Consider the following 24,197-nt stretch of genomic DNA (forward strand, 5'->3'; position numbering starts at 1 on the left):
GCTAGTTGCTCTTTTAAACCAAGATTTTATTTATTTATTTATCTGTGCCCAAGGCCAGAGGAATCTGTTCCTAGTACCTCAGTACTTTCCCTCTCCACTGTGGTTTGCAGTATTTGGGGTTGGGGTTTCCCTTTGTTACCAATGTCTGTCTCTCTTGCTGTTCAGTTTTGCTATTATCTCTATCTTTTGTTGTGCAAAAGCTGTTCTTCTTCAGGAGGAATTGCTCTTAGGTGTAATTTGGTAATTCTGGAGAGAAGGGGAGTTCAGGGTCTTCCTACATTGCCATCTTGGAGGAGAACTTTACCACAATTTTCAAAAGAAATGTTTATTAGACTGTAGTACATTGTTAAAAATAGCCCCCATAGGATGAATCACTTCTGTGTCCATGCCTCTTTGCAATGTGTCTTTATTGCTTCTTCCAGTAAGAGCTGGAGTGTGTTTTCCCATTCCTTGAATCTGGCTGCCCTTCCGACTTGTTTTGGCCAATAGAATGTGATAAAAGTGGCATTCAGGGACTTCTGGCCCAGAAAAAACAAAGCCTTGTGGCATTTGCTTTTGCTCATGGTGGATCCAGCTGCCATATAAAGAAGTCCAGGTTATCTTACTGGAGAGAGTCTATTTGGAGAGATAGGTCCTAGAGGATGAAATGTCACATGGAGAGAAAAGCCATATGGAAGAGAACCAAGGTCCCAGACAATATGTGTGAGCCCAGCTAATACATGAAAGCAGAGAGACCCAGCCATCCCAATTCACCTTCAGCTATTTGAGCTATCCTAGGGAGAGTGCAAAAATTGTGAGTGAGACCATCTTGGGTCTTCTAGATCCAGTCCAACAACTTAAGCCACTAAGTTGTTGATTGTTAACCAGTAATAGGTAACTGACACATGGATATTTAAATGTTTTCCAAACTTTTGTGACTGTAAGTAACAGCAATGAGCATCTTTTTACTGGCTTCCTTGTCTACCAAGGGAATCTGTTGTTGAATTTGCCTGAGTCTATAAACTGAGTAAGAAGTCATGTCTCTCCATTTTGGCGTTCAAATTAGTCTTTCCTTACAGACTGTAAATTTTCTAAGCACGACGCTAAAACCTTACTTCCTGTCTAATATACAGAACCGAGGCCTCTTCCACACCCTCCAGTTCAAGAAAGTTCTGATTTCAAATATCCACTGCTTACCTGCAACTCCATTTCCCTGCTGCCCTCTATTCTTGGTAATGATCGGAAATCTACAGACAACATGGATGCTCTTGTTCTGGGGTCCCTCATCTTCCTAGTACCCCATCCTAAACATCTTCATATCTAAAGCTATTTTTATTTTTCTTCCAGGCTCAGAAAATAAAGGCTTTTTTGATCTTTAAGGCAAATTCTCTACCTGAATACTTGATCCCATCCTTGTTTGTCTCCTCTGGGACTTAGTATGGTGCCTGGCAAAGAAGTGATGCTCAAAAATTTTATTGAATGAATAATGGGTCTTGTTCTGTTCATTCTCTCCCCTCTTTATCCATAGTATGGCCAGCTTCTCTAACTCTTTTGGCCTCTTTCCTTTAGCATGTATGTGAGCAAGTAATTTCCTGTCCATGATGGTCAGTTTTGTGTATCAATTGGGCTAGGCTCTAGTATCCAGTTACTCAGTCAAACACTAGTCTAGGTCTTTCTATCAAGGTATTCTGTAGATGAGATTGTCAGCTACAAAGCAGCTGACTTTATGTAAAGGATTGTCCTGGGTAATCTGGGTAAACCCAATCCAATCAGTTGAAGAGGCCTTGAAAATTTAGTAGGTTTCCCTGAAAATAGGAAGGAGGAAAAAATCCCCTCTATAGGCTGCAGCTTCAGCTCTGCTTGAGTTTCCAGACTGTTCTTTTTTATTTTTTTTAATGTTTATTAATTTTTGAGAGACAGAGACAGCATGAGTGGGGAAGGAGCAGAAAGAGAGGGAGACACAGAATCTGAAGCAGGTTCCAGGCTCTGAGCTATCACCAGAGCCTACAGAGCCTGACACAGGGCTCAAACTTATGAACTGTGAGACCATGACCTGAGCCAAAGTCGGGCGCTTAACTGACTGAGTCACCCAAGCACCCCCAGCCTGTTCTTATTGGCTGGCCTTATGGACTTCAAACTTGATTATCCAACCCCACAATTGTGCAGGCCAATTCCTTTCAATAAATCCCTTAAAAATATATATGTAATACATATATATGTGTGATATATATACATTCTATTGATTCTATGTGAATGGTGGAACCCTGACTGACACACTACCTTAAAATAAGAAACAAAACAATACTCTGATGGATCCTGCATATCTATTATAAATTAAACTGTCCCCCTTTCTCTAAGCTTCTAAAAATACTATCCTAGATTCACCAATTCTACTTCCTCCCTTTGCAGTCACCCTTTGAGCTACAGTCTCATTTATTCCATTGGTGAATTGGTCATATTCTTGTGGCCGTGGGTGACCTCAAACTCAGTGTATCAAAAGTTATCTCATTATCCTTGCCACCCACCTAACTCTATTCTACCTTTTAATGCTATTGCAAACTCAAAACAACAATCTGGAAGTCATGCTAGACATCTAAATATCTAAATACCAGACATTTAAATAAGTTCTACTATCCATATTCAGTGTTAAAGTTTGAATTCAGGCCACCATCATGTCTTGCCTCAGTGTTTGCAATAGATTCCTTTACCTCCTCATGACCAGCCTCGTCTCCTTTAAATCTGCTTTTAGGGTGCTCTTTGATGCAAAGTAACCAAAATTGTCCTGCCTAAGACTCAGAGACTCCTTATCACCTACAGGAAGGGCTCCCTAATCCTAACTACCATCACAAGGAACTTTTAAGAAACAAAAATTAGAGTCCTACTCAGACCTAATAAGAATTTCCAAAGTGGGACCAGATAATTTCTATTTTTTAAGAGCTACTCAGGTAATTATGATCATCCAGGGTGGGGAACCACCAGCCTTCAATGTAAAATCCAAGTTCTGCCCAGAATCTGACACCACCACTCCAAGCTTCATCCCTCAGCACACACCAACTCCAGCAATACTGACCCAAGACCACTGATTCTTCCAACCCATGTTGTTTAACACCTTTCTGTTAGGGATGTCCTTCTTCCCTTATCTGCTTGAGAAATTCCTAATCATCTTTTCAAAACTCTATTCAAGCATTTTCTAGTCTCTTATTCAATGGGCAAATATTGAAAACCTGTGAAATTGTATACATTACATATATGTGGTTCTTTGGATAGCAATTATATTTCAATAAAAATATTAAAATTTATTGAGATCCTACTATATGCCATGCACTGAGCTGAGAATTAAGATATAAAGAAAGATCAGTGAACTTTACTGGTAGTGCTGCCTTCAGTAAGCTCATAGACCACTGAAGACATACGAATACACTAATAGACACTGGGAAGTAAATTCATGAGAGTCTGTGATAGCTGTAACAGCTCCCCAAAGATGTCCACATGTTAATCCTCAGAATCTGTGACTATGTTACCTTACACTGCAAAACAAATTTTGTAGATGTGATTAAGTTAGAGATTCTGAAATGGTAAGATTATATGGGGCTATTTTGGCAGGCCCAAAGTAATCACCAGGGTCTTTCTAAGAAGGCAGGAAGATGAGAGAGAGTAGGAGAGGGAGGTGGGAGATTGGAAGATGCTATGTTACTGACTTGGAAAATGGGAGGATGGAGACATGAGCTGAGGAATGCAAGTGGCCTTTAGAAACTGAAAAGAGTTGGGGCGCCTGGGTGGCGCAGTCGGTTAAGCGTCCGACTTCAGCCAGGTCACGATCTCGTGGTCCGTGAGTTCGAGCCCCGCGTCGGGCTCTGGGCTGATGGCTCAGAGCCTGGAGCCTGTTTCCGATTCTGTGTCTCCCTCTCTCTCTGCCCCTCCCCCGTTCATGCTCTGTCTCTCCCTGTCCCAAAAATAAATAAACATAGAAAAAAAAAAAAAAAAAGAAACTGAAAAGAGTAAATGAATTCTTCACTTAGAACCTCCAGAAGGATCCAGCCCTGCCAACTTTAGTCCAGTGGGATCCATTTTGCCCTTCTGACCTTCAGAAATAGAATGTCTTTTAAGCAACAAAGTTTGTAGTAATTTAATACTGTAGCAAAAGAAAGCTAATACAGTGGCCAATTCAAGGCACTATGGTAGTCTATGTCAAGTTATGGAGTGGGGATGGGATGTTCAGGAAGAACTACCCAGAGGTGATGACACCAGAGCTGAGGAAGGGAGACTGTGTTTCAGGGGATGACCCAAGTGGAGGAATTAGTATTTGCCAAGGCACACAGGAAGAGCATGGCAAGTGTTTCAATAGGGCAAGGTTACTTGCATTAAACAGTAGAAATAATAACAATATTAATTGTGATAGGAGTAAGTATCTGTATGCCAGACACTGTTCTAAAGCACCTTACAACACTGAGGTAGAGACTATTATTTTCATTTTACCCATAAGGACACTAAGGTTTGGAGAAGTTACGTAACTCTCCTGAGAACTAGAGCTAGAATTAGAACCTTGGTGGTCTGTCTCCAAAATCTACGAATTGCCTCTGTAATACACTACAGTGAAGGGCTTATTCAAGTAAGGTGACGTCATTGTGGCTGAAGATAAATAATCTATTAGAAAGTTATTAATAAGGAGAGGATCAGCAGAGCTTGCGATACCATCTTGTCTTAAACAATGATAGAGGACAGGGTTGATAGAGTCAGAGGGGCTCTAAGTTTCTTTGATGTGATGGCAGTTTTCCTGTTGGTGAAGACAGGACCTTCCAGACAAGGTAAATCCCGTCTTCTGTGTTTCAAATGTCACACTTTGCATTTCTTTTATTTCATTTCATTTCCTCCTCCCCCCAATGTCTGATATGCAGATAGGGGTCTATGGGTGGCCTCAGTTACTACAACTGTAAAACGCCTTGAAGTAATTCCAAACTTGGTTGTGCCGCAGAATCCCGTGGGAAGCCCAAACACAATGCAGATTCCTCTCCTCATTCGGAGATTCTTATTTAGTAATACTGGGATGGGGCTTCCACCCACCCCCAAACTCTTCCAAGTGAGAGATTCTGAAAAACCGCCAGGTTTTGGTGATTAGGGACTCTCCCAGTCCACTGTATTTGGTGCACGATTCGTGAAGGCCCCGCCCCCACCTCTAGGCCCCGCCCCAGCACCACCCCTTGCCCTCTTCCTCCCCCAGATCTCCTCTCACCTCCCCTCCCTCGGTGGCTCCGTTAGGCCTCGCCCAGCTCCGCCTTTCCCAGTACCTCCCCGCGTCCCAAGATGGCTACGGTGCCGCCGGGCCCGGAGCCGTGGAACCGCGTAAAGATCCCGAAGGCGGGGAGCCACAGCACAGTGACGGTACCGGACCCCGATGCGGCGCTGGGTGAGTGAGGGGGCCCGGCGAGCCACAGACGTTTCCGGAGGCGGTGTCTGACCGGGCCCAGCGCACGTGCGCAGGGGGCGGGACTTCCTGAACCCGCGGGACACTGGGAAGGGGCGCGGGGCAGGATCTGATTTGGGGTGCGTGGGCTACCGAGTTACCCGGAGAAGCCTGTGGTGCTTCTGACTTTGGCGTCCCCCATTTAATTCACTGTACCTACCTCACGGCCTGGCTGGAGCGATGAAGGTCCGAGGCCCAGCCCTGCGGCCAGTGGGCGGAGAGAGGTGGACGTGGCTAGCGTTAGGGAGAAGTATTGTCTGGAAACCCTGGGCTCCCCACAGGCCACCAGCGGCCCCGTTCACCCTGAAGTCTGTTGCCTGATATTCTAAGAGGGCGCTGGGGCACGCTGGATTTAGACTGCAGTCTTTCTGGGCCTCTAGTTCCTTATCTGTAAAACGGGGTTAGTCCTCCCTACCTTCCACCGGCTTTGGGAGCATCTAACGATATAATTAGGGGAGAGTGCTCTTAAACGAAGGTGTTTTACCAATAGTACTGCTGTTTTTAGGCAGTAGGGCCCAATAGTTAGGAGCCAGATTGGGTTTGAAAATCCAGGCACTTCGCTTTGCTGGAGCTGGGCAGGTTGGGAAGTGTCGTTATTTAATCTTTCTGTGCCTCCTGTCATTTTTAAGTGTGGATAAAGAATAGCACCTGCCTCAAAGGGATATTTTGAAGAAGCATTACTGTTATAAAACATTTGGAACAGGGCCTAATGCGGTAAATAAACACTCAAATGATAGTTAATATTAAATACAACCTATCTAATCATGACATCCTCTTCCCCATCCATCCCCAGGCAGTTTATAGATCAATCTTCCCTCTTCTATTGAAAAGTTCCTTAATTTTTTCAATGTTTATTTATTTTTGAGAGAGAGAGAGAGCACGCGAGCATGCGTGGGGTAGGGGCAGAGAGGGAGAGACACAGAATCTGAAGCAGGCTGCAGGCTCTGAGCTGTCAGCACAGAGACGGATGCGGGCTGGAACCCACTAACGGTGAGATCAGAGACCATGACCTGAGCTGAAGTCTGACACTTAATGCACTGAGCCATCCAGGCACCCCTATTCAAAAATTCCTTAACAGGATTCCTATCAGGCATGGAAATTCAGTAACTCATTCTCCATCCTCATGGTAGTCCATTCTGGCTTCATATAGTTCGGACAAAACAAAATTAGGTTCTCCCTGTTGTGTAGGAATCTGCCTTTGTGTTATTTCCATCTAGGATGATAGTGCTACCCTTAGAGCCACAGAGAAACACATGAACTCCATCTTCTACTTCACAGCTTTTTGGACTAGGAAGCTGTTATTTTGTTTTGCTGAGCATCCTGTGTCCAGTCAGGCATGCATCAAATCATGTAACTTCCAGTTGCCATAGTGGTTTCTCTTTTCTGAATATATTCTTACCTTAAAGTACCACTGCTTTTAGGAGTATGAGTTTATTCATTCTGCCTTGCTTATGTACATAACTGGGGATTTAGAGAGGTGTATAACAGGTACCCACCATCAAGGTAAGTAGGTGTAAGAGTCCACCACATGATGGCAAAGTCTTCATATGAAAGATTATTAAAAATCATAAAAAATGTGTTACAAAAATATACTTTCTTGTTTAACAGTTGTTCTCTTAAATGACTTTGGACTTTGTATCTGTCACCATTTCCATCATCTCACATACTTAGAATCCTTAATTATGTTCTTATAGCTAAAGCTGGTTATATTAATTTGTTCTTAATCCCCTTAATAAGGAAAGATGTTCCTTCACAGTGTTTTTATATAATATACTTAATGTAGAAATACATATTAAGTTTTTTTTTTAATTTTTTTAACTTTTATTTACTTCTTGAGAGACAGAGCATGAGCGGGGGAGGGGCAGAGAGAGAGGGAGACACAGAATCCTAAACAGGCTCCAGGCTCTGAGCTGCCAGCACAGAGCCTGATACGGGGCTCGAATTCACCAACTGTGAGATCATGTCCTGAGCCGAGGTTGATGGTTAACTGACTGAGTCACCCAGGCACCCCCAAATTAAGTTTTATTAAATGTCTCTGGTTTAGACCTTTGTGTTGCAGCTGTAATTAGAGAATGTGGTCTTGTTACACTGTCACTGAAGAGCCAAACCCTGGATGCAGAAACAGATGTGCTATGTGCAGTCCTTTACAGCAATCACTACAGGATGGGCCACCACAAGCCCCATTTAGCCCTCAAACAGGTAAGGAGGAAGCCCTGTGTTTATGACTCAATGTGTTTACTTGGTGAAAATGAGATCATACTGCCACTTAATATTTTGTTATGTATGGAAACTTAGTAAATTACTTGTGACTTAATAGATCTTCAGTCCAAAGCTACATGTGGACTTTCATCCCCGCCCCCACCCTGAAAGCATTTCAAAACGCAACTTCTTTAGAAAGGAACTATGTTTAATTCTTCCCCAGTCTTGTTTCTAGTGGGTAATTGTTATGAAAAGTTTTCTTCATTATATATAATCTATATTGAGAATGCTTTTGCCTAGTTCACAGATAACAGTGATTTAAGCAAGACAAAGTGCCGGATTAAAGAACAACTTCCTGAGCATAATCAAAATCCTAATATCATAAAAAGAACAAAGTCATGGTTTATATATTGTGGGACATATAATCTAATCAGTAATGTATTAGAGTAAATGGCTATATAACAAGTTATGGAAAGTGGTTTCCTATAATTTTTAGATTGGGCCCTCTACACTACAGGGCTGAGTCTCCTAAGCTGGGTTCTTTATAATCTCATTCATTCATTCACTTTATTAATTCTGCAGGTATTTTGTGTAGCCCCCCCCCTTTTTTTTAGAGAGGGTGAGGAGGGCCAGAGAGAGAGTGGGAGAGAGAGATCTTAAACAGGCTCCATGCTCAGCACAGAGCCTGACACGGGGCTCCATCTCACCACCCTGACATCATGACATGAGCTGAAATCAAGAGTCTGACACTTCACTGACTGAGCCACCCAGGCGCCCTTTTTTGTAACTTTCTATATGCCAGGTACTGTGCTTGGTGCTCAGTATACAGGGTGAAGAACACAGACGTGTTCTCTAACCTTACAGATTCGTGCTTTCTGGTTAATTTTCTGCTCCCATTACTTAAGGCAAAAAAAGATGGGAGATTTCTTCTTCAAAGAAAGATCTGGGAGCATCTTTTCCTAAGTTTTCTTCTCTGGGGCAACTTTTTATCTCATGAGTCTTTTACTCCAAAACCAAACTTGAGTATATTTCAACTTGAAAGTGTCAGATTGAACCTGCTTTTCCTTCTGGCTTTCCAAGCTGTGAATAATTATCCAGTCAGAAAAATCTGGTGTTCCATTTTTTCTGCTTCTTCCTCTTATGTAGCTCTCCCATAAGTCAGTTGGTTAGTCAAAAATTTTCTATGCTTCTATACCCTTATTCTAGTTCTGGCTGCATCTTTTTTTTTTTAGACCATGTCAACTTTTAATTGTCTTGCTATCCTAATTGATCTTTCCTCAACTCCAGTCTTTCCTATACTCTGACATATTCTATATGCCAAAGCCGAGTTAATCATCATGAAGCACAGCTTTGATTTTTATTAATGGTTCTCTACTGGCTCCTGAGTAAAGATGAAACCTCTTAGCTTAGCTTGTAAGATCCTCCGTGATCTGGCCTTTTCAGTTTTCTGTAGCTCAGGCTTCTCTCTCACCTTCACATATTTTATATTCCAGACAACCTGAACTCTTCACAAGTCTCGTGCTCACCACATTTGTTCTCTCACCTGAACATTTGCTTATCTGGCTCTGTATATTTAGCATGCCCAGACCCTCCATCTCTGCCTGGTAAAAGCCTTGCCATCCTGTAAGTCCCATTTCAAGCTGTCCAGCAGTGATAAACTTCTTCCTAAAGAGTAACATGAGGGCATATTGTGGTAATCTCATTTTAAGTTGCATGTTTCGATTATTAGTGTGGTTGACCTCTTCTTTTTATGACTGTGGGCTATTTGGGCTTCCCCTTTGTGGTTCTCTTATGGTATTGAGTACAGTCTGCATGTGGCAGTCATTTGTGTATGGTTTATTTTTCCTGCCGTCCCTTAGAGTAGGGAACATGTCTCATGCTCCTGCAACTACCAGCTCCATTACTACTGCTGCCTTAGACCTGCTTAACATTTCCTTATTTACTCAGTACTGTCATCTACGTTATTTTTTCTCCCTTCGAAGAAAGCAGAGTAGTAGAATTACCCTATCTCTAATATTCCCATAAATGAAGCACAAAAAATAGTCAATTCCTCTTTCTGTGTGACAAGAGAGTATATGAAGACTGTTATGTTCCTCCTTGTTCTGCCTTGCTTAAATTCTCAAAATGATTTTCCAGTTTTTATTTTTGAACCATAGCTCACTTACTGTATTTCCCAAGTGCTTTCCCATCTTGGTTTGTCAGTACTTCTCTCAAAGTATAGGATCCGGAATTAAAAACTGAAAAGATAGGAGCTAACCCCAGAGAATTTGAGGATCGTTGCCTTCACTATTCTGAAAGCTATGCTGTTATAACAGAATCAATACTTAAATTTTTAGCATATATATAGCGTTAGCAAGATATTATCTTTGCCAGTGTCAGTGCCCATCCAGATTTTTACACTCTTCAAAGTCTGGATGCCATCCCATGCATGCCTTTTGTGTGGTATTTCCTGGAGATCATAGAATTCTTACCACATTTTGTAAAATGGATAGCTTTTTGTTGTTTTGTTATTAAGCAAAAATGCTACTGAGTGCCTTCTTAACACTGTGCTAAGTACTGAGTTACAGTGGTGGATAAGATAGATGAACTATACTGCCCTCATGGAGTTTACACTGTAGTTGAGAGGAGAAAGGCCATCAGTCAATCCGTCCATCAAAAGTGTCATGGAGAAAAATAAAGCAGGAAAGGGTAGAGTGCTGAGGGGACTGCAATTTTAAATAAGGCACATCTTTTATTTCAGCATTTAAATATTTTGTATGTCTTCTTATTTTTACTACTAGGTTTTTAGCAACTAGAGATGGGGGAGTGTCATATACTATTTTATTTCCCAGCATGCCTTGCATAAAGTGTCCCGTATATACTTGTAAAATGAGTAAATCACTTTGTTCATCTCTGAGGCCATTTACAAGTTGTTGAAATCAAGTAGTTAATTAATCTACTATCTTTTTTTAATGGTCTCACTGTGAGAAATCATGTTGCTTCAGAAAAATGATAATCTTGAGAATAATCTCATACTTACTTGAGTGCCCTTTATAGCATCAATCACATCCTGGAATATAGTAAATTCTTAGTTATAACTGGGTTTGAGAAATGTGTTCAGGTGGGTTAATTTCCAATTTTTGAGCAGGAGCAATTGCTTTGGGCTACAGATTATTTTGCCTAAAATGAAAGTATTCTGTAGTGTTCAGTGTATTTCCATACTTTGAATTTTTAAAAAAATTTTTTTACATGTATTCATTTTTGAGAGACAGAGAGAGACAGAGTACAAGTGGGGGAGGGGTAGAGAGAGAGGGAGACACAGAATCTGAAGCAGGCTCCAGGCTCCGAGCTGTCAGCACAGAGCCCAACGCAGGGCTCAAACTCACAAGCTGTGAGGTCATGACCTGAGCTAAAGTCCGCCACTTAACTGACTGAGCCACCCAGGCGCCCCTTCCATAATTTGAACTTTTGCGTATCTTTGCTTTCCTCGTCCCATCAGTGGCCATGTCCGTATTCTATGAATTTGAGCTACTCTTCCCCTTCCAGGTTGAACAATGTTTAAAACGTTTGAAAAACATGGATTTGGAGGGTTCAATTCAACATCTGTCTGAGTTGTTTTCTTCCAAGTAAGTGGTCCAGCTGCTTTGTGATGGGCTTTGTGGTGGGCTGGGAACTCTGTCTTTAGTGCGGTCTCTCTTTGGACTTTGCTTGGTGTTGGGATATAATCAATTGTACTTCAGTTGTGCAAATTTTGTTTTAGTAACGGGCACCTGGTATTTGTGAGAATGTCTCTGTTGGCTTGTGGAGGGATGGCAGGATACTGACATCTGGGTCACAATAGATGACATTGAAATATCAGTGTCCATCAACTTGAGTAAGTCACTGTTGAGCAGAACTATTTCAAATTGAGCTTCAAGCTCACCTGCACTTGAAAACTGCTATGTAAGAGCTTTATAATTAATGAACTTTAAGAATAAAAAGAACATACTTTTCCATTTTTTGTGAAGTGAAAATCATCGTGTAACTACCGAAGCATATGTCATCCCTAGCCAACCAGTGGTTGAATTGGTGCTCATGAAGATTTTGGGAGCCTGCAAGTTGTTACTTCGCCTCTTGGACTGTTGCTGCAAGACATTTCTGTATCCTTGAATCAACTGAAATGCCTTCCCCTGAACTGGAATTGTTTGGATAAATTTAATAGTATTTGTTTGAAAGCTAGGAGGTTTGTGGAAGTTATAACCTATTCTTAACATTTTGCTTCTTGGCCTCCTTTTTCTAGGAATTGCTTGATACAGCAATTGCCAGAGACTGCCAGTCTCTTTCTAACATGTGTTATCATAAGGGCACTGATAGAAATTCTTAATCTTAGAAGTAAAATAATGAGTGTTCTTGCAGAGTACATGTTACTTTTAAGTTTCCATGCCTGAAACAGAACGTGTTTGTTTGTTTTTTAATTTGTTTTTAATGTTCATTTATTTTTTGAGAGAGAGACAGAGTGTGAGTGGGGGAGGGGCAGAGAGAGGGAGGGAGACATAGAATCTGAAGTAGACTCCAGGCTCTGAGCTGACAGCATAGAGCCCGACACAGGACTTGAACCTGCAAATCCTGAGATCCTGATCTGAGCGAAAGTCGGAGGCTTCACTTACTGAGCCACGTAGGCGCACCCAGAACATGTTTTAAAGCTTTAATTTCTTCAAGAAAATTCTATTTCCATTCTGTTTCTTTCATAAATGTAACTTACAAAACCCAATTACTTTGGTTTTGTTTTCCAACTTTAACTTGATTCTCCAGCTTGACTGTGAAACATCTAGGTTTACAAGAATTCATTATTTTAAACCTTGTGATGGTTGGGCTGGTGAGCAGGTTATGGTATGTATGCACCCACCTCTGAAATCCTTCATTTGTTTTTCATCTAACTCCACCTAGGTTTCTCTTTAGTGGTTTTCATATTTGTTTTCCTGTGGGATGCTGATGGTGCAGGGGTTCCATTTCTTCACTTGGTCAGAGTTTATTTGGGATGGATTAGGAACTAGAGTGTTGATGGTTATGTCCTTGATGTCTTAACCTGGGTATCTCAAGTACTATTTCATCTTGTTTATTCTGCTTATTCTTAGGGGTAACAACATTAGAACTACTAATAACTAACATATTATTTTAAAATGTCAAACCTTCCATTCTTTTCTATAATGAAAATAGCTTTAATTTTTGCTGATTATAGTAATAATACATGCTTATTTTAAGACATTCCAAAAAAAAAAAAGAGTGAAGAACCTGAAATTTACCTAAAATCTCACCACAGTTTACATTTTGTTGCGTATCCTTTGAGACATCATTCCATGTAGTACTTAAAGTAAATTTTGTACTTGGATTTTTCTGTTTGGGCTGGACAAATCTGGCTCTATGCAAATATGTCCCAGAGCGTTTTTTATCTGTAGTGGCAGATTGATCGACATTTATTTTCAGCTTTGAATCTGTTGTGGTTATTAAATAATCTGCAAATTATAATTACTGGCTAATTCATGACCTCCTCTTTCTCTAGGGTTCTCTATAAAGGTGTTTTAAAAAGGCTGACTTCTTTATATGAGCCATTGTTTGGATTGCTTCATGAAGTCTCTAGGATTCAACCACTGCCTTACTTCAAAGATTTTACCTTTCCTTCTGATATTGCCGAATTTTTAGGACAGCCCTATTTTGAGGTCTTTAAGAAAAAAATGCCCACAGCTTTTGCAACTACTAAAGGAGTAACTAAATTGTTAAATAAACTGTTTTTAACAAAAAATCAATCACCAAGGTCTAGCAAAGAAACTGTACACAGAATTTCCAAAAAAGCTAAGCAAATGAAGATCAATATACAGAATAATGTGGATCTTGGACAGCCAGTAAAGAGTAAGAAAATCTTCAAAGGTAATTTTTCTTAGCACATATTCATCTAATTCCCTTTATTTCTTTTGTAGTAATTTGGCAAGAAATATTATATACTTGAGAATTCATTGATTTGAAAATTGTTTGCTTAAGTTTTTGTATCTGTGGTCTCTCCACCTCTACAGAGAAGTCATCAGAATTTGATTTGAGAGCTTTCTGCAAACAGCTGAAGCACAAGGCTATTCAGGTTTGTCTGGCTTCTATTACTATGGCTTATGATTCTGCTACTTTATAAAGTAGATACCACTTACCAAGGGCAGAGATTGAATCCTCTGTTTTTGTCACCAGCTCTCGGCTTAGTGCCATCTTAGTTCTCAGCCTGTTTCTGAATGAATACAGGCACTCCCAAAGGACTGAGTGTATCCAGGAAATTCAGTTTATAGAATGCCTCCAGAAACATTTTACTAAGCATTTCACTAGAATTTTAAATTGCCCTTAGGATCCACTGCAGGTGTGGATTATATTAAGAGTATGCACTTTGTAGTCAGACAGAAATGGTTTGAGTCCTGGCTTCAGTTGGTACTAGCTGTATGACCTTATATAAGTTTCTTGACCTGTCCAAACCTCTGTTTTCTAATAACAGTATGCACCTCATGGGATTATGCAGTTTTAATTCATGTAAAGTATTCAAAGCACTTAACTGTTGTTAGATGTCATTAGCTACTTTTTTCATTGTTACTGTCATCCTTGTCTTTTGTCATGAGGCTTCTCTTTCTTTCCCTGTCAGGGTTCAAGTTTTAACATGATTCCTCTTAGTATCTGTAAATTCTGTTCTGGACCTAGCAACAGATAAGGACATCAGTGTCACCCTCTTTCATGTGGTAACTACTTGACTTCTATTACCATCTGTTTTTCTCAAATTGTTTTCTCCTGGTTTCTCGCATGGATTATTTCTTCGTTCTATTTAAGAATTCTTAATCATTTCTAGTAAGTCAGAGTACTTTCTTGAATGTTTATAAGGATTCTAGCTTGGATCTATATTCTGTCCAATTTATGAGTTCCAGAGGGAGGAATCATCATCATCATCTTCATCAGTGTCTTCATCATCATCGTAATAACAGCTAACACATATACTGCACTTACTCTATGCCAGGCAGTGTTCGAAATGCTTTACATGTATTAACTCCTATAAACCTTGCAAAAGCCCTGTGAGGCTGGTGATATTATTACTGTTTCCATATTTCAGCTGAGAAAATTGAAGTATAGAAGGGATAAGAAATTGCTCAGGCGACACAGCAAATACGGGGCAGAGCTGGGATTTGAACACAGGCAGTTTGGTTTCACAGTCTTTGTTCTTTACCATTATATCAGTCCCCCAAATAGTTTTGTCAGCTGTCTCAGGAACTGTAGCTCTCTGCAGTCCATCCTGCTGTTCCTAGGTGAGCTGGTTTTGAAGCTGGCTGGTTGGTCAGCTTAGTCATGACTCATCACTACCACATTTCTAGCAATTAGCACTAACATGCTCAGTTTGTTTTCAAGGTCAAATTTCTTTTATTGATCACCAACACAAAGTATTGCTATGTCTCTACTTTTACATTTTCTATTACTTTTTTAATGTTCTTCTTGAGTGAGAAATTTGGAAGAAGGCAAGTTTTGAATGAAGGATGAAAGCAAATCTAGTAAGTGGCATATTTTCATAAACAATAAAAGTTGGTACAATTCAAACTCCACTTGATATAGAAAGATGGGGTTGAAGAGACAAAGGTGCCACATCAAAAGATGGTTGAATTGGAAATGATGCTCGGTTTAAGCATTTTTAACATATTTTCAGCAGCCATCCGTATCTCCATGCATTTCCAGTGACGTTTGTGACCCAGTGTTGAGGGTAACTTAGGGTATAGAAATAAGTGAAAAACAAATCTGTGGTAATCCAGTAGTATCTACGAAAAGGTCTCTTCACTGATTTTTTTTTTCCTAGATAGACTTTGACCAATATTTATTCATTTTTATGTATAGGTTAAGTAGGTTATCTGTCAGAATATTTATAGTATACTTCCCATCTATGTTTCCCACCTGAATTCAGTTAGAGATGAGATCTATTGTTGCACAGAGGGGAAAAACATCTTGTGTTAGGAGCAGTTGATAAAAAATTAAGTTTTTTGAGACAAAGAAAAGCACAGTGAGCTTAAAAAAAGTTTTCCTTCTTAAGACATTTTCTAATTCTCATGGTGAGTTAACTTTTCTTTGTTGTTATATATTTGTAAGTAACAAATCCAATATATTTTTTTCACCTTTCCATATTTCAGGAGACCAGCGTTAAATGTTCTCAGTCCAAACTAAAGGCAACCAAACATTCTTCTCAGAGAGCATCAGGAACTCCCTGTGCCAAAAGTTTTGTGCAAAGATTTCGAGGGGCTAAGACTTTCACTCAACTTTCTGAAGAAATCCAAATGGCAATTTTGTGGTGCAGGAGCAAAAAACTCAAGGCTCAGGCCTCCTTCCTGGGTAACAAACTTCTTAAAAGTAACCGGCTTAAACATGTGGAAGCTCAAGGCCATGGGTAGGTATATAATAAAAATTATATCCTTAACTTTTGCTGTTGTCATTTAGGCAAACCTATATATATTCAAGTCAGCTTTTTTAAAAAAATGGTACGTCCAGTAGCTCTAGGGGGGCTAAAAGAGGGATCTATTCCAAATGCAGTTTTGTTTGCTTTTGTTGGGCACAGCTTTATTATTGAGAGGAAGAAAGTTAACTTGGTTAATTGGATTTATTCACTTATACTCTTCCCCATTCCATCTGTTAATTCAGAGAGCCTTAGGAGTGTCTGTGGTATGTTAAGCCTGGGGATACTCCTGTGTAAGACAGACTTAATTCTCATGGAGCACTAGCTCTAGCCCTTGCTCTCATAGGAGAGACAGCCAGTCTGCCCGCAGCTTCAGCATAGCAGGATGAGGATGTGAGAGCAGAAGCAGTCTGCCTCTTACAAGGGCACACACCAGACTCTGGGGTTAGGGTCAGGTCATGTTCGTTCATGGGTGCCAGATTCTCCGGGTATTGATTTCCTCTTCTTGTGGTCCTTAGGGTCACAGAACCACTTAAGGATGATTATCTTTTATTGTGACCAGTATTACTTGAAACACTACAATGAAGTTAGACACTTTAGGATTTTATATATATTTTATATATATATTTTATATATTATGTATATATATATATACATACATATTTTATACATTTTATATATATTATGTGTGTGTGTGTATATGTGTGTGTGTATATATATATATATATATATATATATAGTTTATTTAGAGAAAAACAGAGTGCAAGCAGGGGAGGGGCAGAGAGAGAGGGAGACACAGAATCCGAAGCAGGCTCCAGGCTCCATGCTGTCAGCACAGAGCCCAACGTGGAGCTTGAACTCACGAACAGCGAGATCATGACCTGAGCCGAAGTCAGATGCTCAACTGACTGAGCCACCCAGGCACCCCTAGGGTTTTATATTTTTATTGAAAAATAATAGATGCCCATGGTAACAATTTCAGAACACTGGCTGCAAAGATCAACAAAAACAAGTTTTGATTAAGAGCTATGAGAGAAGTTGTTAAGTATTCCTAAGGGATGAAATTGTTGGAAAGGTATCTACATTAGCGTCCCTTAAAGACCTGTAGCCATCTAAAAAGGATCTATTCTAGAGTGGAAAACTCAGCCTGAGACAGAGATGATAATAAATAAAAGTTAATGAGAATGGTAACAAACTAGTGTTTATTTGGTTCAACCATTATTCCATACCCCACAAAGATAGCGCTCTTTCAAACTGCCATGTTTTGCTGTTTCAATAATATATTTATAGTCCAATTTATAATTTATTTAATGTACACGATAACTCTCTGAGATAGGCAGTATTACTCTCATTTTGTAGATGAGGAAATAGGGGATTTTGATTAGGTTGTTACAGTTGGGAGATCTAGAACTCCATTCAGATCCTCTGATTCTTTTTTCATTTTTTCTATTCCCATTTTAATTAGGAGGTACACTTAAAAATTACCACTTATAGTAAGGCAAGTAAAAGGGTTTGGAAACTGATCATGATTCACTACATTATAATGGGCTTTCTCAAAGTTATGTATTTATTTAAAAAGCAAAAGAGGGGGCACCTAGGTGGCTCAGTTGGTTAAGCGTCTGACTTCGGCTCAGGTCAGGTCATGATCTCACAGTTTGTGGGTTCAAACCCCGTGTCGGGCTTCATGCTGCCAGTGCGGAGCCTGCTTGGTATTCTTGCTCTCTCCTCTTCCTGCCCCTCCCCTACTCACGCTTTCTCTCTCTCAAAATAAATAAATAAAATTTAAAAAAAAAGAAAAGAAAAGGGAAGGGTGATGGGGTAGAAATTACAGACCCATGCTAATCTTTTGAAATTTATCACAAGTGGTGAGGGAGTTAGCAAGGTACTAATACACCTTGTGGCAGTATACCTTATTCAGAAGCAAAACACCTAAAATGATCAGCTATTTGAGTTCTGAATTCCCAAGCTTGAAGATGGTACATGAATCACAATTAGGGTAGCCCAATTGGTCTATGCCAGAAGCTCTATCTTTTCATTCTTAAACTCTCTCTTCACATTTACTCCTTTTCCCTTATTTCCTTCTACAACATGAAGTTGTTTATCCAGATATGAAAAATCCAGATATTCCTAATTGTGATATATCCTTTCCTCAGCTCCACCCCTATTACATTATGAACAGTAGTTATCAGGGAAAAGCTCTGACACTAAAGTATGGAGGTATCTCAGCATTCAGCTACCTTGCTAGGCAGTTGTAGGAGCTACTTTACTTTGGGAACATAATGGGCACATATTCGTCTACAACCTGAGTCAGAGGAAACCTTTGCTCTGAAAACACAGATTTGGGTTCAAGCTTCTATTTCTTTATTTTTTCCGATGATTCTGGGGTTGTACACGGGCACAAGACTTAGAGATAAATTGTGTACTTTTCTGTTAGGTGTTGGTAAAAGGAAGACAAAAGTTTTTGGAAATGTTTTCTGTGTCTTAATCCCAGATTTTTCCTTTCTCTTATCCTTTAAAGTTTACCAAAGAAACTAAAGTGCATAAAAGCATCTATTTGCAACTGCCTTCTTCGTGGCTCAGGAATCAAGACTTCAAAGCATCATTTGAGACAAAGAAGATCTCAGAGTAGATTTTTACTGGGACAGAAGAGACTGCAGAGAAAGTTGCAGTTGACTCTTTCAAAGGAAATTCAACAGTCCCCTCAAGGGATGCAGAATGCTACAGATAGCAGAAAATGGAAACGCTCACACTGTTCAGTTCATAGAACTGATCTCTACCCCAACAATAAGCAACTCTTGAGGAGCAGAGTTTCAAATCCTGTCATACAAACTAAAGAGAAACAAATTCATGAAAACCTTACAGGAAACAATGAAAATGAAGTGAATTCATGGACAGTGATGCAAATGAACAAACATAATACATCAGGAACCATTAAGGAGACAGATGACATTGATGATATTTTTGCCTTAATGGGTGTTTAAATGCTCATATATGAGACATTTAAGTGCTTAACAAACTGGTCCAGTGTTCTGTTTTACGTGGAACTTGCTGAGTTCTGGAAAGATTTGGAAATACTACTTGGACTCAGGAGCTTATTTAGTGTAACGCTGTACAGCAGTAATGTCAATTCAATAAATATTTATAGTAGCTCTGTGTCATTTAATTGACAAGTACTTGACTACTAAATAGTCAAATTTTGACTTTGTACCAGGGACTAAGATGAAAAAATTTACCATATCCCGTCCTTGAGAAGCAGATGTAATTCCTTAATTAAAGCTGGCGGGTCCCTGGGGCACCTGGGTGGCTTAGTCGGTTAAGTTAAGTATCCCAGCATCAGCTCAGGTCATAATCTTACAGGTTCATGAGTTTGAAGCTCACGTCACGCTCTGTGCTGACAGCTCAGAGCCTGGAGCCTGCTTTGGATTCTGTGTCTCCCTTTCTCTCTGCCCCTACCCCACTCGTGCTCTGTCTCTCAAAAATAAACATTAAGAAAAAAAAAAAGCTGGTGGGTCCCTTAAAAACTGAATAATTTTATGATTTACCAGGGAATTAAGAACTGAGTAATTAGGTTGATAAAAACCTACTCTGTGCCTTAGATATATGGGGATGGGCTGGGATGGAAAGCAAAGTATCAAGGAGTACTTAAAAGGTCACTTTGGTCTTATGGCTCCATTTTAGGTAAGTTCCCCTCTGAACACCAAGGTTTGTAGCTTCTAATGGTTGTGCATATAATTCTTGATTATATGTTAGAATTAATCATCAAAAAGGACTAAAAAATTTTGCCACTAAGTGTATTATCAGGGACTGGTCACAACCATTATTTCACTTCATCTTTTCACCATACCTCACAGAAAGGCATATTAAAATGCTTTTGAAGATCTCCAAAAGTTTCTGGGATTTTTTTTTTTTTTTGGTTTATTTATTTGGGTGCCAGTGATTAATTCCAAATAGACTTTTCTCCAAAAAGGACGTACAGTGGCGTATGGTTATACATGAAGTACAAGATAACAAAATAGAAGTAGATGAGGAAGTCAAATGAAAAATAAAGCTTATTGGGTGCCTGGGTGGCTCAGTTGGTTAAGCACCGCATTCTTGATTTTGGTTCAGGTCATGATCTCACAGTTTGTGGGTTTGAGCTCTTTGTGGGTCTCCATGCTGATGGTGCAAAGCCTGCTTGGGATTCTGTCTCCCTCTCTCTCTGCCCTCCCCTGTTCTCTCTCTCTCTCAAATAAGTTAAAAAAAAAAGAAAAGAAGAAGAAAAAGAAAGCTTAGTTTACACAAAATAGACCCAGTGGTGAGGGCACACATAAATTTATAATTTGGTGCTGATGCTGTCATCTGATAGTTGTATACTGTTTGTACCATTACTCAGGATAAATCTTATGTGTTTTCAATGATACAAGGTTTGATGTATTTCTCAAGTGTTCTAGTTTACTAAAATTAGGTCAGTACTATTCTATTTGTTAAGTAGGTTGTAGCCTTAAGTTTTATGTTATATATGGATGTAGAGAAAAATAAAACAGTGTCCTAGTATATACCGCATCCTTCTTTTCCTTGGCCATCTTCATTTTATTTCCTTTCCACTCCTTATCTAGCCCTATTGTTTTTTTGCACATTTTCCCACTTGTCTACACTAGTGGTTCTCCTACTTGAGGCTGTTTTGAGAATCACTTGGTGGGTGGTTTAAAAATGGGGATTCCCTTCTGAAAGACTGATAAACACAGCCAGGGGCTGGGGACAGAAGCCTGCATTTTTAGCAAGGAGCTCAGGTGATTTTGATGCACACAGCCTGCAAAGCAGTTAAGCACTGCGTTAGCTTCTTTCCTGGAGCCTTGCTAAATATCCTGATTTAATTCAAAGTTCTTAATAAATTTCTAGTCCCTTTTCATTGTATATATTTTTCCTGGATTCCTACAGAGTAGGTAGTAGCTACTTAGTACCTTAAAACATGGATAATACTCATTCAGGACAAGTCTAAAAATAGCCATCAGCTTCTATGATTCTAAGATTTAAGGGCCAGTCTTGCTTCTGCTTTTATTCGTTTATGACTCCAATGAGTTAGTTTCCCTGGGCTTGGATTGCTTCATCTGAAGTGGCATTATTGTTCAAGAATCATAAACTTTTACAGTTGAAAGAGACTTTGGAGATTATCCCTTATTGGAAAAACCAGTGTTCAGTGAGTTAAGGAGATAACGCTATAAAGCCTGAATTGGACTATAGGCCTAACACTTTTTTGTACTTCATTAATGTTTCTTTGGAGTAAGATTCTTCATCTCCTCCCTTTCCCCCTCTCTTGCTCCTTAGAATTCTGGGGGAAATAGTAAAAAAGCCTCACATGTGTCTACAATGTGATAATTTATACATATTTGTAAGAAATGCAGTATTCTAGATGTTAATCTTTCCAAACAATTTAAAATTCTAATGAAAATGAAATCTAATATATATAATAATATAATTAAATCTAAAATATACAAACTACAACTTTCTAGTAAACTAGGTTAGAAACTACTGTTAGTATCATCAGAGTGAATATCAATTTTACTGTTCTGGTAGCATTACAATAGGTTGTCCCTGATAGCACTGTGCTGAGATCTCCCATGCCAAATCCTCTTGGCCTTCTTCCTTCAGCCACTGCTGTGGCAACAGTTTACAGTAGGAGTGGATAACCACACTTCGCCTCCTCTCTGCTCCTTCTGACAAGCTGAAGGAACTTCTTGGCACTGGGCACCCACAAGTTGGAAGAGGCATGGAGCCACCTTCTCCCACTTCAAAGACAACTCAGAGGCACATTTCATAAGGCTCCAAAGAAGGTCCATCAAGATCAAGCACTAGTACTTATGTGATGTCCAACTCCTGCATCTTTGATTGATTTTCCTTTCTTCTGTTTGCTCTCTCTATTGCTCCCGTTCCCTGGGATCACTTCCCAAATAAATGACTGCATGCAAACTTTTGTCTTGGGCTCTGCTTTTAGGAGAACAAAGGCTAAGAAAAAGCAGTACAGTGACACTGGCAAGCAAAATGTTGACTTCTAAGATCGTTCTATTGTCACCATATGTTTTGCTTTGTGAATGCTTGCATAAAATTATTTTTGTTTTTGTTTTTAGCTTAAAACACCGCTTTTAGAATAAACCAGTGCTATCAACCGTAAAACTGAAAATACTGAATTTCCTAAAAAAGTCACAAAGTTGTTTATAGCCTTAAGTTTTTATCTAGTGCTACTGCTGTAATCTTTTAATACTCAGCCTCACTTTGAGAAGCTAAGCCATTTACATGAATAGGTCCATAGCATCTTCATAAAAACCTTTTCTGTTCACGCTTTATCTTTCCATTCTGAATCTTACTGTACCAATTCTAAACTGTCTCATTAACTTTTTTCTCTTGCCTTTTGTAAATATCAGTTTTCTCACTTAAAACTGGTTTTGTTTTTTGCCTTTTACTAGAGAAAATGTTATCTCCTCAATGACAACAGGTTTTCTGTGATAAATCTGAATTTTGCTGCATTCTTGGGTTGGTTTACTTTACAAATACACAAAACATAAAGATATCCTTTATACATATAATACCATTGTAATCTTTATAGCTTTGTGAATTATAAATAAAGTGCAGAGAAATCAAGTAACATGACCAAAGCCCAATGTAATAAATATTAGAACTGAAACTTGAATTCTGGTCTTCTGATTCTGAATACCGTGTTCACCTGAAGGTGAATGATCCCAGCCTGAAATGACTGGTGTTTGAGCATGGACTGAGATTTTATCAAGCATACATACAAAGTCTAAGAAAAAAGATAACTTACAAGCATAGAGAGGAGCGATGGTCTTCCATCTACCAATAGTGCTTAATAGAAAAGTAGCCCCTTTTAACCTAGTCCATTTTATTATTTAAATGTAGGTAATAGACATTGTCTTTAAAAGACAAAAGCCCAATAAAAACACGGCAAACCATTCTCTACACAGTAGTAAATAGGTTTCCATATTATGGACTTCTATGTGCTCTTGTCAGTCTGTTAAAACAGGAGCCCTGTTAAAATAGGAACTGTTAAAATAGAACACTATTTGTTCTAATGAACAGCATAATTAAATTATTTATAAACATTTTCCCCCAGGCACAAATTCATACTTGCTTTGGGAAGATGCAAGTTTTACAGCTGAAATGATCCTTCTGCAAATTACAGACGCACAGCATTTAAAATAATGTTGAAGGGCACCTGGGTGGCTCAGTCGTTTAAGCATCCAACTTCAGCTCAGGTCATAATCATGCGGTTCAAGAGTTTGAGCCCCACGTCAGGCTCTGTGCTGACAACTCAGAGCCTGGAGCCTGCTTCAAATTCTGTGTCTCCCTCTCTCTCTGCCCTTTCCCTGCTCACACTCTGTCTCTCTGTCTCTGCCTCAAAAACAAAACATTAAAAAAAATGTTGAAAAATTAAAAATAGATCTACCCTATGACCCAGCAATAGCACTGCTAGGAATTTACCCGAGGGATACAGGAGTGCTGATGCACAGGGGCACTTGTACCCCAATGTTCATAGCAGCACTTTAAACAGCCAAATTATGGAAAGAGCCTAAATGTCCATCAACGAACGAATGGATAAAGATGTGGTTTATATATACAATGGAATACTACTTGGCAATGAGAAAGAATGAAATCTGGCCATTTGTAGCAACGTGGATGGAATTGGAGAGTATTATGCTAAGTGAAATAAGTCAGGCAGAGAAAGACAGATACCATGTTTTCACTCATATGTGGATCCTGAGAAACTTAACAGAAGACCATGGGGGAGGGGAAGGGGGAAAAAAGTTACAGAGTGGGAAGGAGGCAAACCATAAGAGACTCTTGAATACTGAGAACAAAACTGAGGGTTGATGGGGGGTGGGGGAGGGGGGAAAGTGGGTGATGGGCATTGAGGAGGGCACCTGTTGGCATGAGCACTGGGTGTTGTATGGAAACCAATTTGACAATAAATTATATTTAATATAAAAAAAATGTTGAAATTTTTGATGTTCAAAACTCCAGTTGGCATAGAGAATTTTGAATCTTCAGCTAAACTACAGGCCATCAGTCTTAAGATTTCCTGTTATATTTGCTATAAAGCATCTCAACAGATGGATTCCAGAATAGGTCACAGAACTGTGAAAAAAAAAGAAAAATCAT

The 24,197-nt window shown here is 39.5% G+C and overlaps 2 protein-coding genes across 11 annotated transcripts in view; one reads left to right on the plus strand and one right to left on the minus strand.

Annotated features, from left to right (window-relative positions):
• The window catches only part of GTPBP8 (GTP binding protein 8), a 148,253-nt gene that overhangs the window by 110,202 nt on the left and 13,854 nt on the right, over positions 1-24,197 (minus strand). The window contains exon 6 of one of the 5 annotated variants that reach the window (XM_086675430.1): positions 309-634. The exons of 1 other annotated variant lie outside the window; for it this stretch is intronic. In XM_086675430.1, the coding sequence (XP_086531556.1) occupies positions 616-634 (19 nt within the window). In that variant the 3' untranslated portion in view covers positions 309-615. Of the gene's footprint in view, positions 1-308; positions 635-16,974; positions 22,008-22,606; positions 24,174-24,197 lie in introns of those variants that run through there. 3 more of the 5 variants (XM_086675428.1, XM_025913958.2, XM_086675431.1) reach the window with 3 other exon arrangements.
• RMP64 (ribonuclease MRP subunit p64) lies at positions 5,150-19,193 on the plus strand. Of its 6 annotated transcripts, XM_086675425.1 has the most exons (10): positions 5,408-5,626; positions 6,070-6,154; positions 7,485-7,639; positions 11,165-11,244; positions 11,626-11,757; positions 12,410-12,487; positions 13,158-13,522; positions 13,666-13,727; positions 15,787-16,040; positions 18,565-19,193. In XM_086675425.1, the coding sequence occupies exons 3-10, from the start codon at positions 7,604-7,606 to the stop codon at positions 19,025-19,027; spliced, it is 1,470 nt and encodes a 489-aa protein (XP_086531551.1). In that variant the 5' UTR covers positions 5,408-5,626; positions 6,070-6,154; positions 7,485-7,603; the 3' UTR covers positions 19,028-19,193. The 6 variants fall into 6 exon arrangements, with proteins under 6 accessions (XP_025769598.1, XP_086531551.1, XP_086531548.1 ...); XM_025913813.2 differs by lacking the exons at positions 5,408-5,626; positions 6,070-6,154 and adding an exon at positions 5,150-5,383; XM_086675422.1 differs by having other exon boundaries at positions 5,408-6,430.

This window comes from Puma concolor, chromosome C2, assembly GCF_028749965.1.
Source record: "Puma concolor isolate L17-30 chromosome C2, mPumCon1.1.hap2, whole genome shotgun sequence".
NCBI lineage: Eukaryota > Metazoa > Chordata > Mammalia > Carnivora > Felidae > Puma > Puma concolor.